Source organism: Coregonus lavaretus (genome assembly GCF_964263955.1).
Source record: "Coregonus lavaretus genome assembly, chromosome: 27".
Taxonomy (NCBI): domain Eukaryota; kingdom Metazoa; phylum Chordata; class Actinopteri; order Salmoniformes; family Salmonidae; genus Coregonus; species Coregonus lavaretus.
Genome location: NC_140014.1, coordinates 20,123,976 through 20,151,949, shown reverse-complemented (window position 1 = coordinate 20,151,949; position 27,974 = coordinate 20,123,976). Strand labels below are relative to the sequence as shown.

General features: G+C 42.4%; 1 protein-coding gene across 1 annotated transcript; it reads left to right on the top strand.

Annotated features, from left to right (window-relative positions):
• Window positions 1-4,418: 4,418 nt before the first annotated feature.
• On the top strand, window positions 4,419-26,374 carry LOC311102621 (uncharacterized protein; the record flags this gene model as incomplete). Its single annotated transcript, XM_084143987.1, has 3 exons — window positions 4,419-6,024; window positions 24,768-24,931; window positions 26,369-26,374. The coding sequence occupies 3 exons, from the start codon at window positions 4,419-4,421 to the stop codon at window positions 26,372-26,374; spliced, it is 1,776 nt and encodes a 591-aa protein (XP_084000113.1).
• Window positions 26,375-27,974: the final 1,600 nt, after the last annotated feature.

Genomic DNA, 27,974 nt, shown 5'->3' with positions numbered 1-27,974 from the left:
AATTTAGAGTGGTAGAAAGTGGCTTTAGCAGCAGAAACAGAGCCCTGTTCTCTGAGCTCGCAATGAGTCGTCAAGCCACGGAGCAGGAGGGAAGGACCGAGCCGGCCGGGAGGATAGGGGACATAGAGAGTCAAAGGATGCAGAAAGGGAGGAGAGGAGGGTTGAGGAGGCAGAATCAGGAGATTGGAGGGAGAAGGATTGAGCAGAGGGAAGAGATGTTAGGATGGAAGAGGAGAGAGTAGCGGGAGAGAGAGAGAGAAGGTTGCAACGGCGCATTACCATCTGAGTAGGGGCAGAGTGAGTAGTGTTGGAGGAGAGCGAGAGAGAAAAGGATACAAAGTAGTGGTCGGAGACTTGGAGGGGAGTTGCAGTGAGATTAGTAGAAGAACAGCATCTAGTAAAGATGAGGTCAAGCGTATTGCCTGCCTTGTGAGTAGGGGGGGACAGTGAGAGGGTGAGGTCAAAAGAGGAGAGGAGTGCAAAGAAGGAGGCAGAGAGAAATTAGTTAAAGGTAGACGTAGGGAGGTTAAAGTCACCCAGAACTGTGAGGGGTGAGCCATCCTCAGGAAAGGAACTTATCAAGGCGTCAAGCTCATTGATGAACTCTCCACGGGAACCTGGAGGGCGATAAATGATAAGTATGTTAAGCTTGAATGGGCTAGTGACTGTGACAGCATGGAATTCAAATGAGGAGATAGACAGATGGGTCAGGGGAGAAAGAGAGAATGTCCACTTGGGAGAGATGAGGATTCCTGTGCCACCACCCCTCTGACCAGATGCTCTCTGGGTATGCGAGAACACATGGTCAGACGAGGAGAGAGCAGTAGGAGTAGCAGTGTTTTCTGTGGTAATCCATGTCTCCGTCAGCGCCAAGAAGTCGAGGGACTGGAGGGTAGCATAGGCTGAGATGAACTCTGCTTTGTTGGCCGCAGAATGGCAGTTCCAGAGGCTGCCGGAGACCTGGAACTCCACGTGGGTCGGCCTCCCTAACTTACGTTTCACTAAAACACTCAAATATAACTCTCCCAACTTCCACTTTAGAAATTATAATTGTTGTAAACTACAGTGGTTCAATGTTTCTAGGAATAGACTAACTTAGTTTATTCATCTAGCTAACTTGGTACAGTATTCTTCCGTGAAAACCGTTCAGGGCACCGAATCCTATGACGCCATAGCCAAGTAGCATGCCAGCCTCCAAAAACACGGTTTAGCACCAATACTCGGTTACAACAAACCACCAGTGTGTCAACACGCCAAGCAGATCATTTGTGTCCGTGTCTAATGTTGTGTAAAGTTTTGGGTTAGTTTTGACAGTTTGATTGAGTCCGTCGTCAACTTGTTCAGCCAGTTAGTTAGCTAGAATAGTTAGCATGCTAGCTAGCCATTGCTCTCTGCCAACGAAAAACCCCTCCTTCCACGGCTCGAACACACAGAGAGAGCCAAGCTAACGTTAACTAGTCACCCATGTCCCGAATTCCCTTGAACGACTCTGGTTACCAGTATGTAAAAACAAAACACAAATGTAGGTTATAGCTTACCCTTAGTAGCTACTGTTAGCCAGTTAAGTGCAAAGCTAGCCACTGAATCGATTCAGCCAGTTCGCATCTGTTCGCTAGGTCGTTCCAGCTATTGTTTAGTTAGCTATCTAGGTAGCAACAAGCTAGCTACATTTCGAGTACAGTAGCTACTAACTATCTAACGTTAACACTTCAGATAATGATGTTATAAAAACAGCTGAATGGTAGGCAGCTAGCTGCCATAATTACAGGTACTCTTAAGCGTGAAATAACATTGGAAACAACTATCCACAGTTGCTAATAGTTACCAGTAGCTACCCGCTAGCTAGTCCAGCTAGTCCAGGTAGTGGGTTAGCTAGCCTCGTGCTTCACCGGGCTCAGCCGAATACAATACAATACAATACTTACCTACAATAACCTACGATAACTACCTAGATAAACTACCTACAATACCGAACTACAATCTAAATACATGGTTTAAGCTTTACTCTACACCATATAAGCCAAGCTTACCAAGCCTACCATTCCCCATATGTACCACCAGCCTGTCTATGTTAACAGCGGCGAGTCCGATACACAGCAGCCAGCTAGTCCGGTACACAGCAGGCAGGAGGCGACACCGTGTGCTAGCTAGCTAACTAGCGTTCTAGCTAGCTAGCACACGGTGTCCCTAACTAGCAAGATAGCTAGTTAGCTAACACACAGTGTCGCCCCAGCCTCCCGCCTGCTGTGCAAGCGGGAGGTGGGGGTGGTGTCATTCGCCCCTGCCTGTCGGGTACTGTTTTCCCGCAGTTCTGTTAACGATGGTGAGGGCAGGCGAGCGAAGGACACTGTCCCGCTAGCTAGTAAGGAGGACTCTGATAATACTTGTATTTCTCTTTAAACCCACATTCAAAAGTGTCACAAGCATTAAAATGTGTTCGAGGGCATGCAGGAACCAATGGGGTGATCGAGGGGGGTGTTCATGAAGGAAGCAACGGGATGCTCGAGGTGGGTGTAGGAACGCCCCGAATTGCGGCCTGCAGTTGCACACTATTGGAATAATTCAGTGTGAGATGTCAGGCTACCTGAGAACTGCTGCTGCTCAGACTCAGTATGCTAGGGCGGGACTGTCCCAGTGCACAAATAAGAGAGCGTCAAAGAAACGCTGAGCTCTCCAATTGGCCCAAACGCTTGTCTGTCACTAAGGATAATCGCTGCTATCCGTTGGCTGCGGTGGTCGCTGGCTGCAGTGAGGAGAGAAGATGTAGAGAAAATATTTGCGTTGCTTTTGCTTTTGACTGTTGAATAAGGACACTGGAATCCTTCCTATTGGAGAACATTTAGAGGAGAAGCTCAACTTAATGCCATACTGTTTTCCCTTGGGTATGGAATTTAATAACGTAAGGCATAATGGAATAGTTTATTTTGAGGATATATATTGTGTATAGTTTGTGAAACAGGATAGAGACGCATGTATTAAATGGCTTGCTGCTTCAAGGTGAAATCCTACGGAGGCGGTGATGTAAATAGTTAAGCTCAGAGATGTACAGTACAGATACATTTATTTAGTGGGGACATTATCACTCTTTTATATAATCATGTGCTACTAACATATTGCGTATGCCTGTGACTCTTATCTTCACCTTGTGGAACATCCTTGACGCAGCTTGTGAAATGTTGATGGGAATGCCTTTTAGTAGGGTTGTCAATGCTTCAATAAACATTATAGTTTGTTTTGATGATGATGATGATGATGTGGGTGAAGACTTCAACAATTAAATAGAGTAGTGATGAGAAATGTCTGTCTTTCTAGGAATCCGTCAAATAACATGCCATTTTTGTTGGTAGATTACGATTACATTAGTTTGGAAGGATGGCACCGCGAGACTAGGATTGCATTGGTATACAATACTTAGTCAATAGATCCACTGTCCACTATTGACGAATTTCTACGATGTTAATTTACTAGATCCTGACTGCTTTGTACTCGTGAATGAGCCCACTTATTTGACCAGCAGCCTATATAATGCATGGCCCCATGCTATGATCTGATCTAATGTACAGTATGGTGGATATCAGAATGATCTGTGTTACACTAGTTAAAGACAATCATCCATGAGTTTGCTGTAGGTGCATATGTAGGGTATACTGTATATCTGATAAGGAGATTTATCTCACAAACCCCTCATCTGTGGAAATGCTTAGCCTAAATGTAAATGAAGTACATCCATATTCAAGGTTACATTCAAGACTGCGGCAGTGGGGTGCATTAAATAATGAAACTAAGATGTATTACTTGATGTAATGCCAAATATAGATATTTTGTTTAAAATGGTCTGGCTTATGTTGCTTATTTGTCAGAAGCACAGACTTCTGTTGTGCTAAGCATTTCCAATGGTGCACCTGTTATTTTCAATGGAATAACAAAGCCTTAAAGATTTTGTTCTTTCTTTTTGTCCTTTTGTTCTACCTTTATGTTGTATTCCCTCATAACAAAGCAATGTTTACTCTGTAAACACTGGCCCTGTAGGACATTTAAAAAATACTTATTTCTGCCCTTTGTCTTGAGGGACCTTTGATGGTAATATTAGGCTCTTGTATTGGTGGTACTTTAAATATAAAAGACAACCTTTAATTTTAAATGTCTAACAAAACGCATGAATTTTGTATCATGACTTGTTTTAATTGACTTGAATTAATTGACAGCTGTTACTGCATAGTTATTAACATGCTTTACATTTACTCAGACAGATTTATGACTGTTTGTCTCAATGAAAGCCTCTTTTTCTTTGACAGGAGTTCGATCAGCCAGGTTATGCACACCCAGAGCTCCTCAGACTCTTCCTCTGCAGTCCAACTCCAAACACACCAGCATCTGGGGACAGCAGTCCATTTAATTAAAGTGCTTAAGCGATTAGCATGGCGCCCATAATGGAGGACAGGCATACTGTCCTGCGTCTCTACGAGCCCATCCACGAGCTGTGCAGTATCAGCCTCTATCTCCCCAAGGGGAGGGCCCCAGGGTTTACATACAAGAGCCACGCCCCTCTGTGGGCCCAGCCCAGTAATGACCAAGACCAGGGAGAGGTGGATCCCACGGTAGCCAAACAAAGAGGCCAGTCTTATGAGTCCGCAGGCGAACTCCTCAACTCCTACCAGGCAACAAAGGAGGCTGTTGCTGAGCTCTGCTGGCTGGCCGCGGAGCACCACCAGTTGCTGGCTGATCTCTTATCTCTGTGCGGAGACTGCGCCAACAAAGTCAGGATGGGTAATCAGGACGGGAAGCTCCAGGGTCACAGGGAGGGTCGTGGGAGCTTCTCAGGACATGTCCTCAGCAGCAATGCTCAACATGCTCTCTCCATGTCCCCAGAGCACAAGAGCGCCTCCTCACGGGGCAGAAAGCTGAAGAAGCTGGGTGGGAAGAAGTTAGACAGTGCAGAGGAGTTCCTGCACAGCAAGATTAAGAAGAAAGTAGGGCTAGGGAGCACTGCAGTCCAGTCTTTATCTGTCCAGTCCTCGGCTCAGACCCAGGATCAATCCAATCTTGACCCAGTGGTGGAGGAGCAGAGGATTCCTGGGACCCCAGCATCTCTCAGAGCTCCGGACACACCAATGTCAGGCTCCTATGTCAGTGTGGCCAGCAACCCCATCCTCCCTATGGAGAAGCACTTCCATATTGCCAGGGAGGGCTGGGACTTCATGGAGGATGACTCTCGTGCCTCTGAGCCAGACCTGGACTGCCCTGACATGTCTGAGTATGACAGTGAACTCTGCTTGGGCTACGAAGCTTCGTCCTGTAGTTTATTAGAAGACGTGCAGGATCATGTCCAACGAGAGCATATGCTGAGTGGGAACAACATTCGTCCAATGTGGTCTGAGGACAAGTCAGCCCACCAGCTGTATGATGAGATCAACAGAAGGGACACAGGGGTTAGGGTGGTGGCCAAGGTGCAGGAGGTTGAGGGCACAGTTCAGCGTGCTAGCCATATAAGCCCAAACAGGTCCAAAGAGTTCTATCCAGAGGCTGAATCAGCTGTACCTCAGCCGAGGACCAGCAGCTATCAGCAGGAGTTTGGGGAATGGAGGAGTCTAAATGGGGACATTAGGGATACGGTAGGGAACAAACCTCCAGAGGGGCTAACGCTGCCTCTCTCACACCCTACTGAGGCCTCCTCTGCCAAATCCCACAGTAAGAGCCCCTGTTCACCCTCTCTGTGCGGGGTGTTCAACACCTCATACCCTGCCACCAACAGTCTGCAGAGCATGTCTCCAGTGCTGTCCCCTCTATCGACCAAGCTCCCCAGCCCCCAGCTCAACCACCGCATCCTGCTCCTTTCTGATGAGGACGTTGGCCAGGGTACGGACAGTGACAGCCCCCGGACTGGATTCAAAGAGGAGCCCAAAGTCACCACGGAGGTCATAGATAAGAATGGCAACAAGCGGACCATCACACGGCTGGACCTGAACCTCAGCAGACTACCAACGACTTCCAAATGGAATTCCTCCAGCCTCTCCACGACAACAGGTGAGTTAGTGTTATTAACAATCACAACAATCCTCCTACCGCTCACATTCTTTCCTGACACTAACATTGACATGTGGTCCTCTGTAGCTCAACTGGTAGAGCACGGCGCTTGTAACGCCAAGGTAGTGGGTTCGATCCCCGGGACCACCCATACACAAAAATGTATGCACGCATGACTGTAAGTCGCTTTGGATAAAAGCGTCTGCTAAATGGCATATTATATTATATTATTATTACATCAATGCTTCACTCCTCCGTGTGACGTGTCTCTCAGAGTTTGTCCTTGATCTGGCTTCAGTATAACACTGTAATAGAATGGCTGTTATGTTTACTTAGCTGTAAGAGATATTATAGAATGATTGATGTGTAGAATACAGCATCTGAGCACTATATCTGCAGTTTTTCACCCAGCCTATACAGCCTGGGGATGTTTTGTAAATGGTCTGTTACTGCAGTGTGGTAGCTGTCAAACAGCAGTAACTGTTTCTACTAAACACTGTGGGAGTTTTCGGACTGACTCAAGCTATTTGCTCTCTGTATTTCCCCCCTCTAGGAGACAGAGTAAACAGTGTCCCAGTGCTAGCTGTCGCAGTCATCCCTTGCCAATCTGTCTAAATGATTTCTGATCGTCCTGTTTTGGTTGTGACTGACCTGATGTGCTTGCTTTGTCCTTGGCATGTGACTCAGTATTAAAAGATACCCAACAGACAGAGAGAGAGAGAGCAAGAGAGAGAGAGAGAGAGAGAGAGAGAGAGAGAGAGAGAGAGAGAGAGAGAGAACAGAGCCTGAGACTGATTTGATTTCTATCCCATGCTGATGAGCCTCTCTTAACCATTTCATCTCCGGGGGGCAGGAGTGGCTGTGATGGGGTCCCAGATCAAAGGCTCAGGGTTGACATGCAGTTCAAATCCACTACCGCTGTCATGAAAATAATGTTAACTGAAGCATTGCCAATTTGTCCTCTCAGTGCTCTGCACCTCCTAAACCACTTCCTACCGAGTTCACAGGCTGCCAGCTGACAAAGACTCACCCTCAACAGGCACATGGGTTATAGAAAGAATAATTAGGATTAAGAAGCAGAAGTGCAGCAGAACTTCAGAATTGCCTGACCGTCTCTTAGTTTTGCCCTAATAAACTGTATCTCATGTTTACATTGACAAGCCTTGGGTCGTTAAATAATGTGACATTGACTGTTAGCCATTGCACCTCATATGCCTTGTCGCTGCAGCAAAGAGTTGCCTGCTCTTACATTGTACACTGAGTGATCAAAACATTAGGAACACCTGCTCTTTCCATGACATAGACTGACCGGGTGAATCCAGGTGAAAGCTATGATCCCTTATTGATGTCACCTGTTAAATCCCCTTCAATCAGTGTAGATGAAGGGGTGGAGATGTTATACCCTTGAGAGAATTGAGACATGGCTTGTGTATGTGTGCCATTCAGAGGGTGAATGGGCAAGACAAAATATTTAAGTGCCTTTGAACGGGGTATGGTAGTAGGTGCCAGGCGCACCGGTTTGAGTGTGTCAAGAACTGCTGGGTTTTTCACACTCAACAGTTTGTATCAAGAATGGTCCACCACCCAAAGGACATCCAGACAACTTGACACAACTGTGGGAAGCATTGGAGTCAACATGGACCAGCATCACTATGGAACGCTTTCGACACCATGCCCGACTAATTGAGGCTGTTCTGAGGGCTAAAGGGGGTGCAACTCAATATTAGGAAAGTGTTCCTAATGTTTTCTACACTCAGTGTATAACCAGGATGTCTGGTAGTGCCATTTGACCTCCAATCCTTTGATCAGTGTAAGAGTGCTGTAGCGTGACTCTGGCTTAGTGTTTGGCTACATTCCATCAGTCCAAATTGGTAAGGGAAGATACAGAGGTCATGAAACAAGTTGATTGTATCAATATTTGCCTGGTGCTTCCATTAGAGCAGTTACATCATTATTGCATTAACCTGTAACTACATTGTAACTACATTGATGATATTTACCTCACCTATGTTGCTCGTACTCTCTCTCTTTTGCTTTTTTACTGTCCACGTAATTTGTTTATAGACTGTGAAGAATGGTTAAGAAGCCTTTCTTAGACATGGATTTTGGGCCAGTAAGCAGTGTTACTCCTATCCTGTCAGGATTCCACTACAACGCAGGGAAACTATTTGTGGTAAGAGACACAGAATAGAGGGCCAATGTTCAGCCCAGTATAGTCATGGCTGGAGGGAGGCTGGTGTATGCAGGCGGATAGATAGTGTTACTCATGTGGGAATAATCTGTAATGTCCCCCCATTCTCACACACACACACACACACACACCACACAATTTCCTGCTGAGCCGGCTTAAGTCTTCACCTCATCCATTTTTTATTAATCTTGTGAACCTCGATCGCCAGGCTTCCCAGAATGCAAGACTACAGAGACTAGATTCAAACAGACAGAAATCCTATTTTCGCTTAAAGCTGCAATATGTACTGTAACTTTTTGGGCAACCCAACCAAAGTCACACAGAAATATGAGTTATAGATCTGTCATTCTCATTTAAAGCAAGTCTAAGAAGTGGTAGAGTTTCGTTTTTGTGTCTTTTACATTTGGTTTTGTACAGCAGCTTCAAACAGCTGAAAATATAATATTTTTGGTTATGGAAAAGATATTTCACAGCGTTTTAGATTGTACAATGATTCTCCACATGATGACTGCTTGTTTTGTCACATAAACTGAAAAAAGGGCGAACTATTAGAAGTTTTGCAACCAGGAAATGGCAGAGCGATTTCTGCGTATTGTACCTTTAAAGGTCAAAATTGGCTTCTACCTTTAAAACAATACGAGAAATATGATGTTGATATGAATTCAAAGCAGTAGAATGTTTTGTCCCTGTCAGCCTGTCGGTGTGCTGTTGAGGCTCATGATTAATTGATATGAGTTCTGTAAATAACTCTTGTTGGCCTCTAAGGACTAAGTGAACAGGATAAAGTTTCATCTACAGGCATAGAACACGAAGACTGGCTGGGATTGCATTACATGAACCATGTTGCAAATCGTCCCTTCTAAACCTCCCCTTTGATAGAGATGTGAGAACAGTCTCACTGTTCATTTGGCAGGATCTCAGTGGGTTCCGAACCATCCTTTGTCCAAGTTCAATAATTCATTACACTTGAACAAATGGACAACCGAGGGGCTAGAATAGATACTATCTGGGTCAGAATGAAGGCTGCCTTCATGGTTTGGCCTGCCAATAATATCCTAATTTAGATACGATCTCTGTCATCTCTGTTGTCTGTGTGACGTTCAATCATCAATGTTTAATTAGAAGAAGGAAACCGTACATTGGGGAGAGTGTATAAATGAAAGTTCAATTTAGAAACCTATTGTCTTGTGTTTCTAAATACTCTGTTTCTAAATACGCTCTATGTTTAACACTTAAAGTTAGTTTATGGATTTACAATCGGGAATATTTAAGAATCACAGTACATTTGACATTTACAGTGAGGGAAAAAAGTATTTGATCCCCTGCTGATTTTGTACGTTTGCCCACTGACAAAGAAATGATCAGTCTATCATTTTAATGGTAGGTTTATTTGAACAGTGAGAGACAGAATAACAACAAAAAAATCCAGAAAAACGCATGTCAAAAATGTTATAAATTGATTTGCATTTTAGTGAGGGAAATAAGTATTTGACCCCCTCTCAATCAGAAAGATTTCTGGCTCCCAGGTGTCTTTTATACAGGTAACGAGCTGAGATTAGGAGCACACTCTTAAAGGGAGTGCTCCTAATCTCAGCTTGTTACCTGTATAAAAGACACCGGTCCACAGAAGCAATCAATCAATCAGATTCCAAACTCTCCACCATGGCCAAGACCAAAGAGCTCTCCAAGGATGTCAGGGACAAGATTGTAGACCTACACAAGGCTGGAATGGGCTACAAGACCATCGCCAAGCAGCTTGGTGAGAAGGTGACAACAGTTGGTGCGATTATTCGCAAATGGAAGAAACACAAAATAACTGTCAATCTCCCTCGGCCTGGGGCTCCATGCAAGATCTCACTTCGTGGAGTTGCAATAATCATGAGAACGGTGAGGAATCAGCCCAGAACTACACGGGAGGATCTTGTCAATGATCTCAAGGCAGCTGGGACCATAATCACCAAGAAAACTATTGGTAACACACTACGCCGTGAAGGACTGAAATCCTTCAGCGCCCGCAAGGTCCCCCTGCTCAAGAAAGCACATATACAGGCCCGTCTGAAGTTTGCCAATGAACATCTGAATGATTCAGAGGAGAACTGGGTGAAAGTGTTGTGCTCAGATGAGACCAAAATCGAGCTCTTTGGCATCAACTCAACTCGCCGTGTTTGGAGGAGGAGGAATGCTGCCTATGACCCCAAGAACACCATCCCCACTGTCAAACATGGAGGGGGTGTTTTTCTGCTAAGGGGACAGGACAACTTCACCGCATCAAAGGGACGATGGACGGGGCCATGTACCGTCAAATCTTGGGTGAGAACCTCCTTCCCTCAGTCAGGGCATTGAAAATGGGTTGTGGATGGGTATTCCAGCATGACAATGACCCAAAACATACGGCCAAGGCAACAAAGGAGTGGCTCAAGAAGAAGCACATTAAGGTCCTGGAGTGGCCTAGCCAGTCTCCAGACCTTAATCCCATAGAAAATCTGTGGAGGGAGCTGAAGGTTTGAGTTGCCAAACGTCAGCCTCGAAACCTTAATGACTTGGAGAAGATCTGCAAAGAGGAGTGGGACAAAATCCCTCCTGAGATGTGTGCAAACCTGGTGGCCAACTACAAGAAACGTCTGACCTCTGTGATTGCCAACAAGGGTTTTGCAACCAAGTACTAAGTCATGTTTTGCAGAGGGGTCAAATACTTATTTCCCTCATTAAAATGTGGTCCTCTGTAGCTCAGCTGGTAGAGCACGGCGCTTGTAACGCCAAGGTAGTGGGTTCGATCCCCGGGACCACCTATACACAAAAAATGTATGCACGCATGACTGTATGTCGCTTTGGATAAAAGCGTCTGCTAAATGGCATATTATTATTAAGTCAATTAATAACATTTTTGACATGCGTTTTTCTGGATTTTTTTGTTGTTATTCTGTCTCTCACTGTTCAAATAAACCTACCATTCAAATTATAGACTGATCATGTCTTTGTCAGTGGGCAAACGTACAAAATCAGCAGGGGATCAAATACTAAAATCAGCAGGGGATCAAATACATTTTTCCCTCACTGTATGCTCTGATTATCTATGTCTGTTATGTTGTAGTTACTCTGCTTTAATCTCCTCTCATTGCAGGGGAGGTTTGTTCAGGAAACATTAGGTCTCGCCCCCATCCTAAATCACATTTTAAAATTACTTTCAAGAATGCCAGAGACAGCATCAACTGACACAAATAGAGCCTGAGTATCAGTGAATGTTCCCTACTCAATCTGAGAGACCGTAAATAATATCTTAATGACATAAACCAATCAAGCCCCAGGTCATATGAAACTGATCACTACAGACCGGGAGTCAGTCAGTTGACATCTGTCTTTACTTCCCTCTCATAGCGTCCAACACAAAATGCCGGGCATGCAACATTGCTCTTCTCACTGAGGACAAGGGACAGCTCTATTCAGATAATGAAATAGATTGTGCCAAGAGTGTGTGGGTAGGAGGGTTTGTGCTCTGCTCTCACGCTGCCTGTCTAAGCTGCATCACAGCCAGAGGAATAGTACTGCACAAAGGCCCCTCTTTACTGTGGAACTTATTTTCCTTAATAAGTTACTGTAGGAGCTCTTGAGAACAATCTTACCTGCACATGCACTGCATCATAGTCATATTCATGTAATTTTAGGTTTATGTTATCTGTTGAAAACCTATTTGATTTGATTTATATTTGTTTTGTATCGTACACCAATTGGTGCCCAGCCTGTATGGGCTTATTAGACACAATATTAAGTTCAAGTATGAGTGCACAAAAGATATATATATATTTTTTACATTAAACAAATTAAATGCACAATTAGGAAATGATAACAAATTACAGTTTTCACCTAGTCACACTACACAAACAACACACTTCTGGTGGATAAACTGTATATCGACAACCAAATGTTCAGAGACACAAAGACTACTCCATGGCTATTCTAAAAGTTGTAATAGAGGAGTCGAATAATGGAGCACCCAATACTAGCAATGATAGGGATTGTAATATTAAAGAACATTTATAGTAAGTATAGTATTTTATAAAAGGATAAAACGATATAACAAGAAAAGATAACAAGCAGAATAATACATCTTTAAATACAAATAATTAGAACATGGCTTTTTTGGCGGGCGGTTGTTGTTTTGGCGGATGGTTGTTGTGGTTGGTCCTATGTTCTCTCTGGCGTCCTTTCCCCCTTGCGGCAGGTGTGGATGCGGGTGCATTTGCACGCTCGGCCCCTTTCTTCCGCAGTCAACCATGTGGTGTGCATTTTTGTGTTTGAAAAGGTGCGCCGTTAAGTGAGTGAGAGGGGAAATGGTTGCATATCCCAGAGCCGACGGGGGTCTATGAGCAGGGGTAGTGAGAGAGAGCTTTCAATTTTGTGTAGATGAGGGATATACATTTTTAAATATAGTATACATCTAATCTAATTTTTTATTGTCCTATCATGATGGAAAGATCCCTAACGGTATGGAATGGACCGCAGGAATTATTTGCTAGGATAATAATTGCTTGTCAATAAATGAAATGTAATACAATGGCAATCCGGGTTATATGTTAAAATCCTACGCATGAACTGCTGACATTATTACGCATATTAATTGATAATGATGGAAAATAGGATATGCATTATTTATTTTTTTATAGTTATACAGTGGGGGAAAAAAGTATTTAGTGAGCCACCAATTGTGCAAGTTCTCCCACTTAAAAAGATGATAGAGGCCTGTAATTTTCATCATAGGTACACGTCAACTATGACAGACAAATTGAGAAAAAACAATCCAGAATATCACATTGTAGGATTTTTAATGAATTTATTTGCAAATTATGGTGGAAAATAAGTATTTGGTCACCTACAAACAAGCAAGATTTCTGGCTCTCACAGACCTGTAACTTCTTCTTTAAGAGGCTCCTCTGTCCTCCACTCGTTACCTGTATTAATGGCACATGTTTGAACTTGTATATGTATAAAATACACCTGTCCACAACCTCAAACAGTCACACTCCAAACTCCACTATGGTCAAGACCAAAGAGCTGTCAAAGGACACCAGAAACAAAATTGTAGACCTGCACCAGGCTGGGAAGACTGAATCTGCAATAGGTAAGCAGCTTGGTTTGAAGAAATCAACTGTGGGAGCAATTATTAGGAAATGGAAGACATACAAGACCACTGATAATCTCCCTCGATCTGGGGCTCCACGCAAGATCTCACCCCGTGGGGTCAAAATGATCACAAGAACAGTGAGCAAAAATCCCAGAACCACACGGGGGAAGCTAGTGAATGACCTGCAGAGAGCTGGGACCAAAGTAACAAAGCCTACCATCAGTAACACACTACGCCGCCAGGGACTCAAATCCTGCAGTGCCAGACGTGTCCCCCTGCTTAAGCCAGTACATGTCCAAGCCCGTCTGAAGTTTGCTAGAGTGCATTTGGATGATCCAGAAGAGGATTGGGAGAATGTCATATGGTCAGATGAAACCAAAATATAACTTTTTGGTAAAAACTCAACTCGTCGTGTTTGGAGGACAAAGAATGCTGAGTTGCATCCAAAGAACACCATACATACTGTGAAGCATGGGGGTGGAAACATCATGCTTTGGGGCTGTTTTTCTGCAAAGGGACCAGGACGACTGATCCGTGTAAAGGAAAGAATGAATGGGGCCATGTATCGTGAGATTTTGAGTGAAAACCTCCTTCCATCAGCAAGGGCATTGAAGATGAAACGTGGCTGGGTCTTTCAGCATGACAATGATCCCAAACACACCACCCGGGCAACGAAGGAGTGGCTTCGTAAGAAGCATTTCAAGGTCCTGGAGTGGCCTAGCCAGTCTCCAGATCTCAACCCCATAGAAAATCTTTGGAGGGAGTTGAAAGTCTGTGTTGCCCAGCGACAGCCCCAAAACATCACTGCTCTATAGGAGATCTGCATGGAGGAATGGACCAAAATACCAGCAACAGTGTGTGAAAACCTTGTGAAGACTTACAGAAAACGTTTGACCTGTGTCATTGCCAACAAAGGGTATATAACAAAGTATTGAGAAACTTTTGTTATTGACCAAATACTTATTTTCCACCATAATTTGCAAATAAATTCATTAAAAATCCTACAATGTGATTTTCTGGATTTTTTTTCCTCATTTTGTCTGTCATAGTTGACGTGTACCTATGATGAAAATTACAGGCCTCTCTCATTTTTTTTAAGTGGGAGAACTTGCACAATTGGTGGCTGACTAAATACTTTTTTCCCCCACTGTATATATATATATATATATATATATATATATATATAGAGAGAGAGAGAGAGAGAGAGGTGACAGCATTGGAAATGCTTTTGGCGGTTAATCTGCTTCTGTTTTGTGGGTGGCACTGTGTGCTGTTTACGATGAATGGGTCCTGGCCTCTCTGGGGCTTAGGGATCCGGAGGGACGTGGGTGGGATGCCGATCACTGGGATGACGGCTCAACTTGGGATGGGGAGGGGCTTTAGCGGGGGAATTAGTGGAGAACAATTGAAGGGTTACTCAGTAGCAATGCAAATATCACGGTACAGCTATATGGACACTCAATCATTACGGTATTTTTTATTAGTAAATTTACAAACATATATAATGATAAATAGACTTGAAACTTGTATCTCATTATGGTGTATGGTGAAATAAGTATAGCCAGTTATAATTGTAATGGCTTAGCTGATAATAACAAAAGAAGAACAATATTTACATGGCTCAAAGAGAAGGAATATAATATCTATTGTATACAAGAAACTCATTCAACAATTCGAGATGAAGTTGCATGGAAAAGGAATGGGGGGGGGGGGGGGGATATAATTATCCCATGGGCAAAGAAATTCAAAAGGGGTGATGATATTAATTAATAGTAATTTCGATCCGAATGTGCAAATTGTCCAAATAGATACGCAAGGTAGATGGATTATTTTAAATATGTTATTGGACCATAAACAGATATGGCTCATTAACCTTTACGGACCAAATAATGATGATCCACACTTCTTTGACAATATATATAATAAATTATCAACCCTGCAAGCAATTCAAGACAATATTATTATGGTGGGGTATTATAATACTGTTTTAAATAGCTCAATGGACCGTAAAGGAAATCACACCACAAACAATCACCCACATGCTCTTAAGGAAATTGTGAATGTCATGGATACATTAGAACTAGTAGATATATGGAGGCTTAAATATACTGATCTAGTGAGATATACATGGCGGAGACTCAATCAAGCTAGTCGTCTTGACATCTTTCTGATCTCATTCTCGTTGGCACCAAAAGTTTAAAAAGTGTTGATAGGGGACAGAATGCGGTCGGACCATCATATAATTGGCCTAAACATTACTCTTACTGAATTTCCACATGGGCGAGGATATTGGACATTTAATCAAAGCCTATTGGATGATAATTTATTTATAATTAGAACAAAGGAATTTATAACTGACTTTTTCTGACATAACATAGGTACAGCAAATCCCCTTATTGTATGGGACACCTTTAAATGTGCCTATAGAGGCCATGCAATTCAGTACTCATCTCGAAAACAAAAGCAATTTAGGTCATACTAACAAAGTTTATACTAACAAAGGAGTTTATACTAACAAAGGAAATAGAAAGATGGCAATAGATGGCAATAAAAACTGTAACATAGATGCTCAGAAGAAATTGGAGGAAAAACAAAAAGAAATGGAGAAACTTATTCAAGAAAGATCAAGTGTAATATATTATAAAAATAAAGCAAACTGGATGGAATATGGGGAAAAATGCACAAAATTATTTTTTAATCTTCAACATAGGAATGCTACCAAAAAGAACTTAATGAAACTGGTTACAATTGACGGAGTCACCCATGATTCACCAAATAATATTTTGAAGGAGGAAACAAAGTACTTTAAGCATATGTTTTCTTTTCAGTCGCCTCCATCTCCTCTAACTGAAGCTAATTGTAGAGATTTTTTTTCTATTGATAATGTAAAATTAACAGTCATACAGAAAGACTCATGTGAAGGTGAAATTACAGAGGAGGAACTTCTGGATGCAATTAAAGACTTTAAGTCCGGGAAAACTCCAGGGTTGGATGGCATACCAGTCGAGGTATACCAAACCTTTTTTGATATACTAAGAGGACCGTTATTAGCATGTTTTAACCACTCCTATGTAAATGGTAGATTATCTGACACTCAAGAAGAAGGTCTGATCTCATTATTACTGAAACAGGATACAAGTGGAAAATATAAAGATCCAGTCCATTAAAAAAATTGGAGGCCCCTTACACTTCAGTGTTGTGATGCAAAAATTCTATTAAAATGTATAGCACATAGAATTTAAAAGGTATTGTCGGATATTATTCATTCTAATCAGACAGGTTTTTTACATGGAAGATACATTGGAGATAATATAAGGCAAGTATTGGAAACAATAGAACACTATGGAAAATATGGGAAACCAGGCCTGCTATTCATAGCAGACTTCGAAAAGGCATTTGATAAAGTATGACTGGGGTTTATATATAAATGCCTGGAGCATTTCCATTTTGGAGAATCTCTTATAAAATGGGTCAAAATCATGTATAGTAACCCTAAGTGTAAAATAGTAAATAATGGCTATTTCTCAGAAAGTTTTAAACTGTCAAGAGGAGTGAAACAAGGTTGTCCACTATCGGCATATCTATTTATTGTGGCCATCGAGATGTTATCTATTAAAATCAGATCCAATAATAATATCAGAGGATTAGAAATCCAGGGCTTAAAAACAAAGGTGTCATTGTACGCTGATTATTTATGTTTTCTTTTAAATCCACAACTAGAATCCCTCCACAGCCTCATAGAGGATCTAGATATATTTTCTAACCTCTCTGGATTACAACCAAATTATGACAAATGTACTATATTACGTATTGGATCACTAAAAAATAAAATATTTACATTACCATGTAGTTTACCAATAAAATGGTCTGATGGTGATGTGGATATACTCGGAATATATATCCCAAAGGAAATAAATGATCTCACTTCAATAAATGTTAATAGAAAGTTAGCAAAAATAGATTAGATCTTGCTACCATGGAAAGGTAAATACCTGTCAATTTGTGGAAAAAATCACCCTGATTAACTCTTTAGTATTATCCCAGTTTACCTATTTGCTTATGGTCTTGCCTACGCCTAGCGAACAGTTATTTAAATGTTATGAGAAAAAAATATTCAATTTTATTTGACAAAATTAAAAGGGCCTATTTATATAATGAATATGAATTCGGAGGACAGAAAATATTAAATAATAAAGCATTAGACCTATCACTAAAAGCTTCAGTCATACAAAAGTTATACTTAAATTCGAACTGGTTCTCAAGCAAATTAGTAAGATTGTCTCACCAAATGTTCAAGAATGCCCTTTTTCCCTTTATTCCGATTACAACCTCTCACTTTCAGTTATTTGAAAAGGAAATCATCTCCCAAATATCACCATTTCTAAAACAAGCCATAGAAAGTTGGTTGCAATTTCAATTTAATCCTCCAGAAATGACAGAACAAATAATGCAACAAATATTGTGTTTAAATTCAAATATACTAATTGACAAAAAACCTTTATTTTTTGACAGAATGTTTAAAAAAGGTATAATCTTCATAAATGATATCATCGGTAGGACTGGTGGAGTTATGTCGCACATGCAGCTAACAAAAACATATGGAAATGTCTGCTCTACCCAAAATTACAACCAAATAATTGCAGCCTTACCGCAAAAGTGGAAGAGGAAAGTGGAAGGGGGAGAAAGTAAGGAACTTGTCTGTCGGCCTTGCATTAAAGAACATAATTGCTTAAGGAAAACTGTGATAAATAAAAAAAGTATATCAGTTTCACTTAAGGACCAAAGGATTGACAGCCGTCCCATATAGATTGCAAAATAGTTGGGAAGAGATTTTTGACGTACCGATCCCATGGCATAGTGTTTATGAACTGACACGCAAAACGACACCGGATTCAAAAATTAGAATCTTTCAATTTAAATTATTATATAAAATTCTTGCTACCAATAGAATGTTATTTATATGGGGGATACAATCTTCCCAGCTCTGCATATTTTGCTGTGAAGAGACAGAATCATTAGATCATTTGTTTTGGTTCTGTCCATTTATAGCTTGTTTTTGGACACAGGTACAGGAATGGCTAAAGGATTGCAATATTTACCTGGAGCTAACCTTGCAGATAACATTACTGGGTGATCTGAAAAGTCATAGTCAATTGGTCAATAATATAATAATACTTTTAGCATTTTTTTTTATTTTTTATTCACAATCTGTAGAAGCAATGAGAATAGAAGGGTTCAGAACTTTTGTAAAACATCACAGTACGGTTGAAATATATATGGCAAATAGAAATCCTATATGGATGGTGTTAAGAGATAGATGGGAGGTATTGAATGGAGTTGAAGGATGGGACTAATAACAAATAACAACAAATAATAACAAGATAACTAATAATGTGAGCATACTGTGTCCATAATAAGTATATACAGTGGGGAGAACAAGTATTTGATACACTGCCGATTTTGCAGGTTTTCCTACTTACAAAGCATGTAGAGGTCTGTAATATTTATCATAGGTACACTTCAACTGTGAGAGACAAAATCTAAAACAAAAATCCAGAAAACCACATTGTATAATTTTTAAGTAATTAATTTTAATAATTTTAAAATACATAAGTATTTGATACATCAGAAAAGCAGAACTTAATATTTGGTACAGAAACCTTTGTTTGCAATTACAGATATCATACGTTTCCTGTAGGTCTTGACCAGGTTTGCACACACTGCAGCAGGGATTTTGGCCCACTCCTCCATACCTTCTCCAGATCCTTCAGGTTTCGGGGCTGTCGCTGGGCAATACAGACTTTCAGCTCCCTCCAAAGATTTTTTATTGGGTTCAGGTCTGAAGACTGGCTAGGCCACTCCAGGACCTTGAGATGCTTCCTACGGAGCCACTCCTTAGTTGCCCTGGCTGTGTGTTTCGGGTCGTTGTCATGCTGGAAGACCCAGCCACGACCCATCTTCAATGCTCTTACTGAGGGAAGGAGGTTGTTGGCCAAGATCTCGCGATACATGGCCCCATCCATCCTCCCCTCAATACGGTGCAGTCGTCCTGTCCCCTTTGCAGAAAAGCATCCCCAAAGAATGATGTTTCGACCTCCATGCTTCACGGTTGGGATGGTGTTCTTGGGGTTGTACTCATCCTTCTTCTTCCTCCAAACACGGCGAGTGGAGTTTAGACCAAAAAGCTATATTTTTGTCTCATCAGACCACATGACCTTCTCCCATTCCTCCTCTTGATCATCCAGATGGTCATTGGCAAACTTCAGACGGGCCTGGACATGCGCTGGCTTGAGCAAGGGGACCTTGCGTGCGCTGCATGATTTTAATCCATGATGGCGTAGTGTGTTACTAATGGTTTTCTTTGAGACTGTGGTCCCAGCTCTCTTCAGGTCATTGACCAGGTCCTGCCGTGTAGTTCTGGGCTGATCCCTCACCTTCCTCATGATCATTGATGCCCCACGAGGTGAGATCTTGCATGGAGCCCCAGACCGAGGGTGATTGACCGTCATCTTGAACTACTTCCATTTTCTAATAATTGCGCCAACAGTTGTTGCCTTCTCACCAAGCTGCTTGCCTATTGTCCTGTAGCCCATCCCAGCCTTGTGCAGGTCTACAATTTTATCCCTGATGTCCTTACACAGCTCTCTGGTCTTGGCCATTGTGGAGAGGTTGGAGTCTGTTTGATTGAGTGTGTGGACAGGTGTCTTTTATACAGGTAACGAGTTCAAACAGGTGCAGATAATATAGGTAATGAGTGGAGAACAGGAGGGCTTCTTAAAGAAAAACTAACAGGTCTGTGAGAGCCGGAATTCTTACTGGTTGGTAGGTGATCAAATACTTATGTCATGCAATAAAATGCCAATTAATTACTTAAAAATCATACAATGTGATTTTCTGGATTTTTGTTTTAGATTCCGTCTCTCACAGTTGAAGTGTACCTATGATAAAAATTACAGACCTCTACATGCTTTGTAAGTAGGAGAAACTGCAAAATCGGCAGTGTATCAAATACTTGTTCTCCCCACTGTAGGTTGTATGTTGGGAGCTTTTGGGAAAGAGCACAGTTAGAAAGATATGGCATATAGAAGCAAACCGGATGGACATCATGAAAATGATCGGAGAGGTTGAGAGTAGAAGAAGTTCAGGAGCAAAAACAAATAAAATAGAATTATTGTAAAATTGACTGTGTCCATAAGGTGTAGATAGTAAGTATAGGCTGGAAGTAGAGGCCTGGGCATTGTTGTTCACTAATTTACCCCAAGTAGGGAAAGGATGGCGAGGTTGAAAAATAATAAAGGGGAGTATATATATAAAAAACATGGGGGATTGGAAGTGATGCAGACAATTACATTGATGGAAGTTACAATCTATCTGCAATAATAAAACTTTTTTTTTTTTTAAATACACTACTCCGTCTCCCCCAGGCTTTGTTCAATATCTAAAACTCCCTTTCGGAGAAATAACTCCAGCCTGTGTTCATCCTGTAGCCAGAACACTTCAGGGTGAGCACCAAAAAATTGACCAAACCGAACATGTCTTAAGTCATCATACAGAGGGCAAGAAAACACAAAATGGACTTCACTTTCTATTTCCCCAAGATCACACAATACACACAATCTTTCCTCTTCAGGGACTATGTTGAATCTACCTGTCTCTAGTGTCAGAGGGAGGGGGCCGGATCTTAGCTGTGCACAAGCTGACATTTGGCCTATTTTATTACTGGCATCTATTATTACAGTGGTTGTTTAGCCTCTAGTTGGTGTGCTTCATGTTGAGAGAGAGCTCTCCAGTCTCCATGTTCCACTACTGTATGTCATGTACAGCCTGCCTCTGTAGAACAGGGCCCAGACAGCCAACCAACCAACCAACGGCCCACAGAGAGCAGGGGGAGCAGGGCTAAACCATGCAGGACAGACAGGAAATGAACATTTACAAAGCCTGCCTCCAGCATAGAGATCAAGCACATGGATAGAACCACATGGCTCAGTCTTTATATTAGAATAATGAGTTTATAGATTTTTGTTTAGTAAAGTAGAAGTAGGGCACTGGGCACCACTGTGAGTGGGTGAAAGCGAGGAGAGTGTTGAAGAGGGAGAGAGGGATTGAGAGAGACTGCACTGTTTATAATGAATGTCTTCAGCCTGTTCCTTCAAAAGAGGGTCGTTCTTGCTCACCTTGAGTGTTGAGCAGTGACTTGCATATTATCTCTAGTAGTAGTCATTTATCACACCTGACACGCCAAGATTAGCCATGAGACGACCTCTCAGCACCATGTGACCTAACTAACACAGGCCCTGTTCTTTTAGCCCCCCACTCGCACTCATTCTCACTGTCTGTCTGACAGCTGCTCAGTTCACACGCTCTGATTTATACACTGTCACATCACAGCCCTGTCAATCAACACCTGCAGGTCCACAGCATTTCCCACCTGGCCTCCACCAAGGGGGAGTCTTTGGCAGAGTAGCTAGAGCAGAAGCACTATATAGTATGAGTGAGTTTTGCAAGGTAATCATATTCTCTTAGGTTCAGTCTATAAGAGGGTGTTGTTATCATTTTTAGAGCAACTTACAGTAAGGAATGCAGACATTTTCGTATTGGTCCCCCGTGAGAATCAAACCCACAACCCTGACATTGCAAGCACCATGCTCTATCAACGGAGCCACACGGGATCTGTTATCAGAGCTCATGTCATCATTAATAAAGAGCTGTGTGTGATGTGTATCTGTCTGGGTTTTCAGTGAACTACAGGCATCGATTCAGCCTCCCTTGGTTTTGGAGATTAAATAGCAATGAGAGCAGTTTCCCCCAGTGCCAGTGAACTGTTCTTCACCCAGCATAACACTGTGTGTGTGTGTGTGTGTGTGTTTGTGTGTGTGTGTGTGTGTGTGTGTGTGTGTGTGTGTGTGTGTGTGTGTGTGTGTGTGTGTGTGTGTGTGTGTGTGTGTGCGTGCGTGCGTGCGTGCGAGTGTGTGCGTGCGTGTTTGTGAGTGCCTGTGTAATGAGGTAACTGCCAAGTGATCTCAGAGCACAAGCTAATGAAGTGGATTCATTACCTAATGCAGCAGAGTGCTTTCTAAATCATATTCTAGTCATCACTTTCTCTACGAGTTTAACTTTCTATTATTATGTTGGATTGGAGTCTCATTCCTAACAATGAACTTGTGAATGTACTATGTCTAAAATATTTACAGTACATTAAACTAGTCCAAAGTATTTTCTCAATGTTGATATTGAAAGCCTTTGCTTGTGTTAATATATATTTAATATAATTTAATATAATATATTTTCCAGTGCACGTGTATTGTGTTATTCATCTGTAATACACAAAAGTTAACTAGATTAAAGTAACATGTGATGGCATATGTATCATTTCAGAAAAACACATAAGATCCTCCGACATTCATTTTGTGTATTTGTATTTAGTGTGGTCTTTCTCAGAGCCAGAGAGAGAGCCAGTCAGAGCTGCACTGCAGTGTCTACAGGGACCCAAAACCTCTCCACCTATTCCTGTCCAGATGGTGGCAGCGTGGCCCTCTAAATGCATTTTAACACACTGCTGCCTGTGTCCTCAGCTCAGAACATGCTGCCTGTGTCGTCACAGTTAGAGTAGATGTGGACAAACTAGTCTCAAAGCTTAGTAAATGTTTCATATTTCAGGGATGCAAAAATGAAAGAGTGCTATTCTTCTGTACTCTATGCAATTGTTTCTTGAGCATTGAGAAAACACAGTAATAAACTGTGTCTTAAGGTCTTGTATGCTTTGAGTTGTCATAGTTACACTCTCATTATGCTCACCACCACCCTGCTAACAAGATGCCAAATACAGCTGAAATTAGAGTAGATTTGCTGTAGTTGATCATTACACTGGAATACAGCTGGTGCAGGGGAGAATACAGCATTTGCTGCAGCTGGTCCTGGAGTGGGCTTGACTGTGTATTTGGACTCATCCCAAACAGCCCGCAGCATTACCAGGCTGGTGTTGAGCTCTGCAGTGTGCTGCTGCATTATCTTAATGAAATGTGATTTATCTAATCAATCGCTCCCTGCAGAGACTTTTCCTCTCAGTCTCTGCCGTGTGGAGCCGAAGTGCTGTCTGTCTAATAATGATTTATTCTGTTAAATACTGAGGCTGAATACAAATCTACAGATGCATGTATATGTGTGTTCTCATAACTGCATTGAAACCATTTGTCCCAGACCTAAACTGGGGGTTGAGGACACTGTAGGATACCCAGTATTTTACTGGGTTGCTGCTTCAGTTTAGGAGGTTATAGTGTACCTAGCTCAAGGGTGTGATGACACTACATTGAGATGTGATATTTGAGCATCTAATGCAACAGGAGGTGAGATTCCTCTCAGTTTAACCTTATTATTTAGCCAAACAACAGGTTGAGGTGATGGCAGTGTGACCCTCCTGGGAGGTGTGGTATTACAGCATGAGAAAACCCTGAATTGGGGTCGCTGAGCATCAAGTTCAGTGTGAGCTGCTTTGCTGTTTCTCTTTCTCCTCCACCACTCTGACTTTATTTATCTTGCATGAGTGCTTCTCCCAAGGGGAAGAGTGCAGGCATATTTTTGCTGTGTGTGAGAGTACCACGTGTGCAAACTTGTACGCGTCAATGTGGATGTGAGAGTATTTATAGTGAGATGTACTGTTGTGTTAAGTTTTTTTGGGGGGAGCGCACTATAGTAGCCTACCGTTGACATTATTTGTACTCAGAGGCTGGAGGGGTGATGGACTATGGATGAGGTTGTCTCTGAGCTCTGAATCACAAAGCTCATATGGAAGTGAACAAACTGAATCCATCCTCCCTATGAAATGTTAACCTCTACTTACATTAGCCCTGTTCTAGCTGCTCTGTTCCACCATAGCTTGGCTAGAACATAGCCTTCTCCAGTCAGATTTAGTCAGGCTTAGTCTCTCTCTGAGGGGGCTAGATGTCAGCTCCTCTGCTCTCCAATCCATGGCAGCGTCACCCTCCACCACAGAATCGATTTGTTACAGTGAGTGAACAGAAACACACAAGCTGTCGGCCTGGTTTCTTTAGCCAATTGTTTTAGAGAGAGTAGTACCATTCCCTATGGCCAATGCATTGACTCATATACATAAATCCATATTGGATATAGTGGTATTTGTTTATCAGATCAGTGCGCGTTTGGCGGTCCTCAGGCTGAAGCAAGGCTAGCTAAGGACAGTATATAAATAGCCATCTGTACCCTGCAGCAGAGATGGGCTTTCTCTGTGTCTTTTAAAAGGTACTGATGCCTGCTTTCTACCTCCACCCACTTGATCCATTCAGGATACATAATGGCTCTGTTGCTTTGTAAAATCCCCCACTAACAGATGGTGTGCTTCAGTCTATCTTAATACACCTGTTATTACGCGTTACAATTCACAACAATTCATTATTGTGTGTGTGTTTGTGTGTGTAGAGGATGCCGACATCTGGATGCTGGACGGTGATGATGCCATCTCCCAGACCCAGGACTCCCTGAACCCCGCCTCCCGTCCTGACCACCTGGACATCCTCAGGATCACGCCCCCAGAGGATGACATCATCGGAGATACCCCCTACTACCCTGGACTGGAGTGCACGGTGAGAGCTGCTGCACCCACACAGTGCACTAATAGCAATACATCATACTTAGAAAAAAAAAGAAACTGGCCAAATTGTAACTAGGGCCTAGAGTATTCCCTGGTCTGGTCACATGGTCAGGAACAACTCTGTTCAGGTCACATAGTCAGGAACAAATCTGGGCCCTAATTGATACTCTATGAAGGCTACTACACATTAGCAGTAGTTATCCTTCATTATGCATCTGCTCTCAGAGCAGTGTAGCATGACATTGTTGTTCCCTCAGGGCTCCAGGCCAGCGTGTACTCCACTCTACTGAAGTGCTTAACCACCTGATCATGAATTCCTCCAGTTGCATTAACATTAAGAGATCTGGGATGTGGTGCTGTGTGCCGTGGCGGTACCCAGAGCCCAGGACTTACTGTAGCCACCCTGCTAACACCTTCACATTCCACAATTTCTACACTCTTTTGAAAAAAGGGTTCTAAAAGGGTTCTTCAGCTGTTCCCTCAAGGGAACCCTTTAAAGAACCCTATTTGGTTCAAGGTAGAACCCTTTTTGGTTCCATGTCGAACCCTCTGTGGTAAGGGTTCTACATGGAACCCAAAATCATTCTACCTGGAAACAAAAGGGTTCTACCTGGAAACAAAAAGGGTTCTTTAATGGGTTATCCTATGGGGACAGCCGAATAACTCTTTTAGGTTCTAGATAGCACATTTTTTCTAAGAGTGTAGTGCCCAGTTGTCAAGTCACTGTAAACCATATTAGAGTGGATTGATTGTGTCATGCACAGTATTTAGCTCCCTTTCTCTTAGTTTGTGTGTAGAGCTAAGAAGCTCAGCTATGTGTTTGCTACAGGCCAGGGCACCTGACTTGTGCGGGTCTGCCAAACACACAAACACACATATAAAACCCTACTGTTGGTACATTGTGTCTCTAGGTGTTTTCACTCTGTACTGAAACCAAACAAACAGACTCTTCAGAGCTTGCCAAACATCTCTACTGCTGAGAGAGAGATCCCACCAACAACAGTCTACATATTTAATCTACCCAATCACCAGCTGTTTGTCACAGGCGGGGTAGTGTTGTCATGTTTCAATGTTTTACCTAGGATGGTACATCTACTATTAACATGGTGACCCAGTATCACACTGTCATCAAATTAAACTAGATTGATTTACCAACACCTCTCACCTGCATAGCACATCTATTCTTTTGGGTAAAGTGTCAAGAGAAGGTCATATAAGTTGTAACAAATAAAAAATTACTGTGTCTGTCTGTCAAGATTCCATCATGCTGTTTGACTAGTTTAAGCAACAGTAGATTGTTTTGTGTGGATGGGTGTAGTTGTGTGTCAGACAGAGTAGCATAGCATAGTGTAATCAACAGCCACTCCTCGATCTCTGTAGCAGCCAGCATATCATAACAAAAGTAATCCCTGTTGTGTTTTTCCTCTAGTGGTAGACTGTCTCAACATAAAGAGACCGACAATCTGTGGTGTGGCCTAAACTGGCATTGTAGTCATAGACTCCATTGGGGTGACTTGTTTTTCAAGTCACGTGTTACTTGATTGACAGACTGCTTTTCAATCAGTAGTGATCAGTGTGGGATTTGTAGAAGGGCCCTCTTCTAGCTCTCTGTCACTGTGACTCAGCTCCTCTCAGCCCACAGTACAGGGTGAGTCCTGCTGAGGCCTGGCTATGCGGCTAGCTGATATATTTACACTGAGTAAATTAAACACCAATGCTATTACATAATGGGTCAGGGCTCAGGGTGCCTCGCTCCAGGCTTGACAGAGAACCTCTGACTGACTATCTGTGGATTTATTTGAATCCCCAGAAGATCAGGGAATAACACTTACAACTACAGTGTTAGAGACATTATGTTTAAATACAATAGTATTTTCTAATACATTTTTGACATTTTAGTCATTTAGCAGACGCTCTTATCCAGAGCGACTAACAGTTAGTGAGTGCATACATTTTCATATTGGCCCCCCGTGGGAATCGAACCCACAACCCTGGCGCTGCAAGCGCCATGCTCTACCAACTGAGCTACACGGGACTATAATACATTAGACATATGATTATTTAATATCTAATATATTATTAATGATTACAGAGATGTATTATTAATTTCAAACGTTTTGTCTTTGAACACTAACCTCATGTCTGATTTGGTATGGGGCTCCAAATCACCTTGACAACCATTTGTCGTTCTTAATCTTCCTGTGTCTGGAGAAATGCATTGAGGAGTGAACTTTGGCTGCTAAGGCCAAATATGGCCTTAATAGGGCTTTGAGTTCCCTCTGAAAGCTCAATGAACAAGTAGCCCTAATTTCACTAAGTACTTTTCAGGCCTATGTGCTCTGTTTTGTGCTAAACTCTGTCAAGTGCACATTGTGTTCATATAAAGGGTGCATGGTACTTGAAAGATTTTTGAACCCATTGTATTTGAAGCAGCAGGTTTTGTAGACTGCAGACAGAGTACAATGATACTTGTCTGTGTAAACTTACTATAAACTCACTGTACTGGAAAACGAATGTGTGTATATGTATGTGTTCAGTTTATGATTTAGTGTAAAGACAACCTTAATCTATTCTAATGACATTCACACTCTGAGATTAGGGAATCAAAACCAATTTTCCTCTCAGCAAACTATAGCAGTGTTAGCCCCTTGGCGTTAGCGGAGCTACTGACGACAACAGATTGCAGTGTTGGAGTGCTGGTCAGGGCTGGGCAGCAGCAGTTCCAGACTGACTAATCAGCACAGCTTAAGCTCTGTGCTGTAATAGTATAGAGAGCACTGTCAGCTGTAACACTGGGCTGGACCTCCTCCGCCGTCCACCTGACCAACCAGGAGATTAGCTATCTAACTAGCTAGCAGCCCCACCCGGTTTACACTGCAGTCAGAAATGACAGCGCTAAGCAACAGAGAGCTCCAGCTACCTGTGGCTGCCATTTTGCGGAAGTAAGATGGAGTAACCGGACACCTGTTCTGCTTGCCGCCACAGTTCCCTCCTAGGCAGGGCAGGGGAGGGTGGGGGGGGCGGGGCCAGACTGG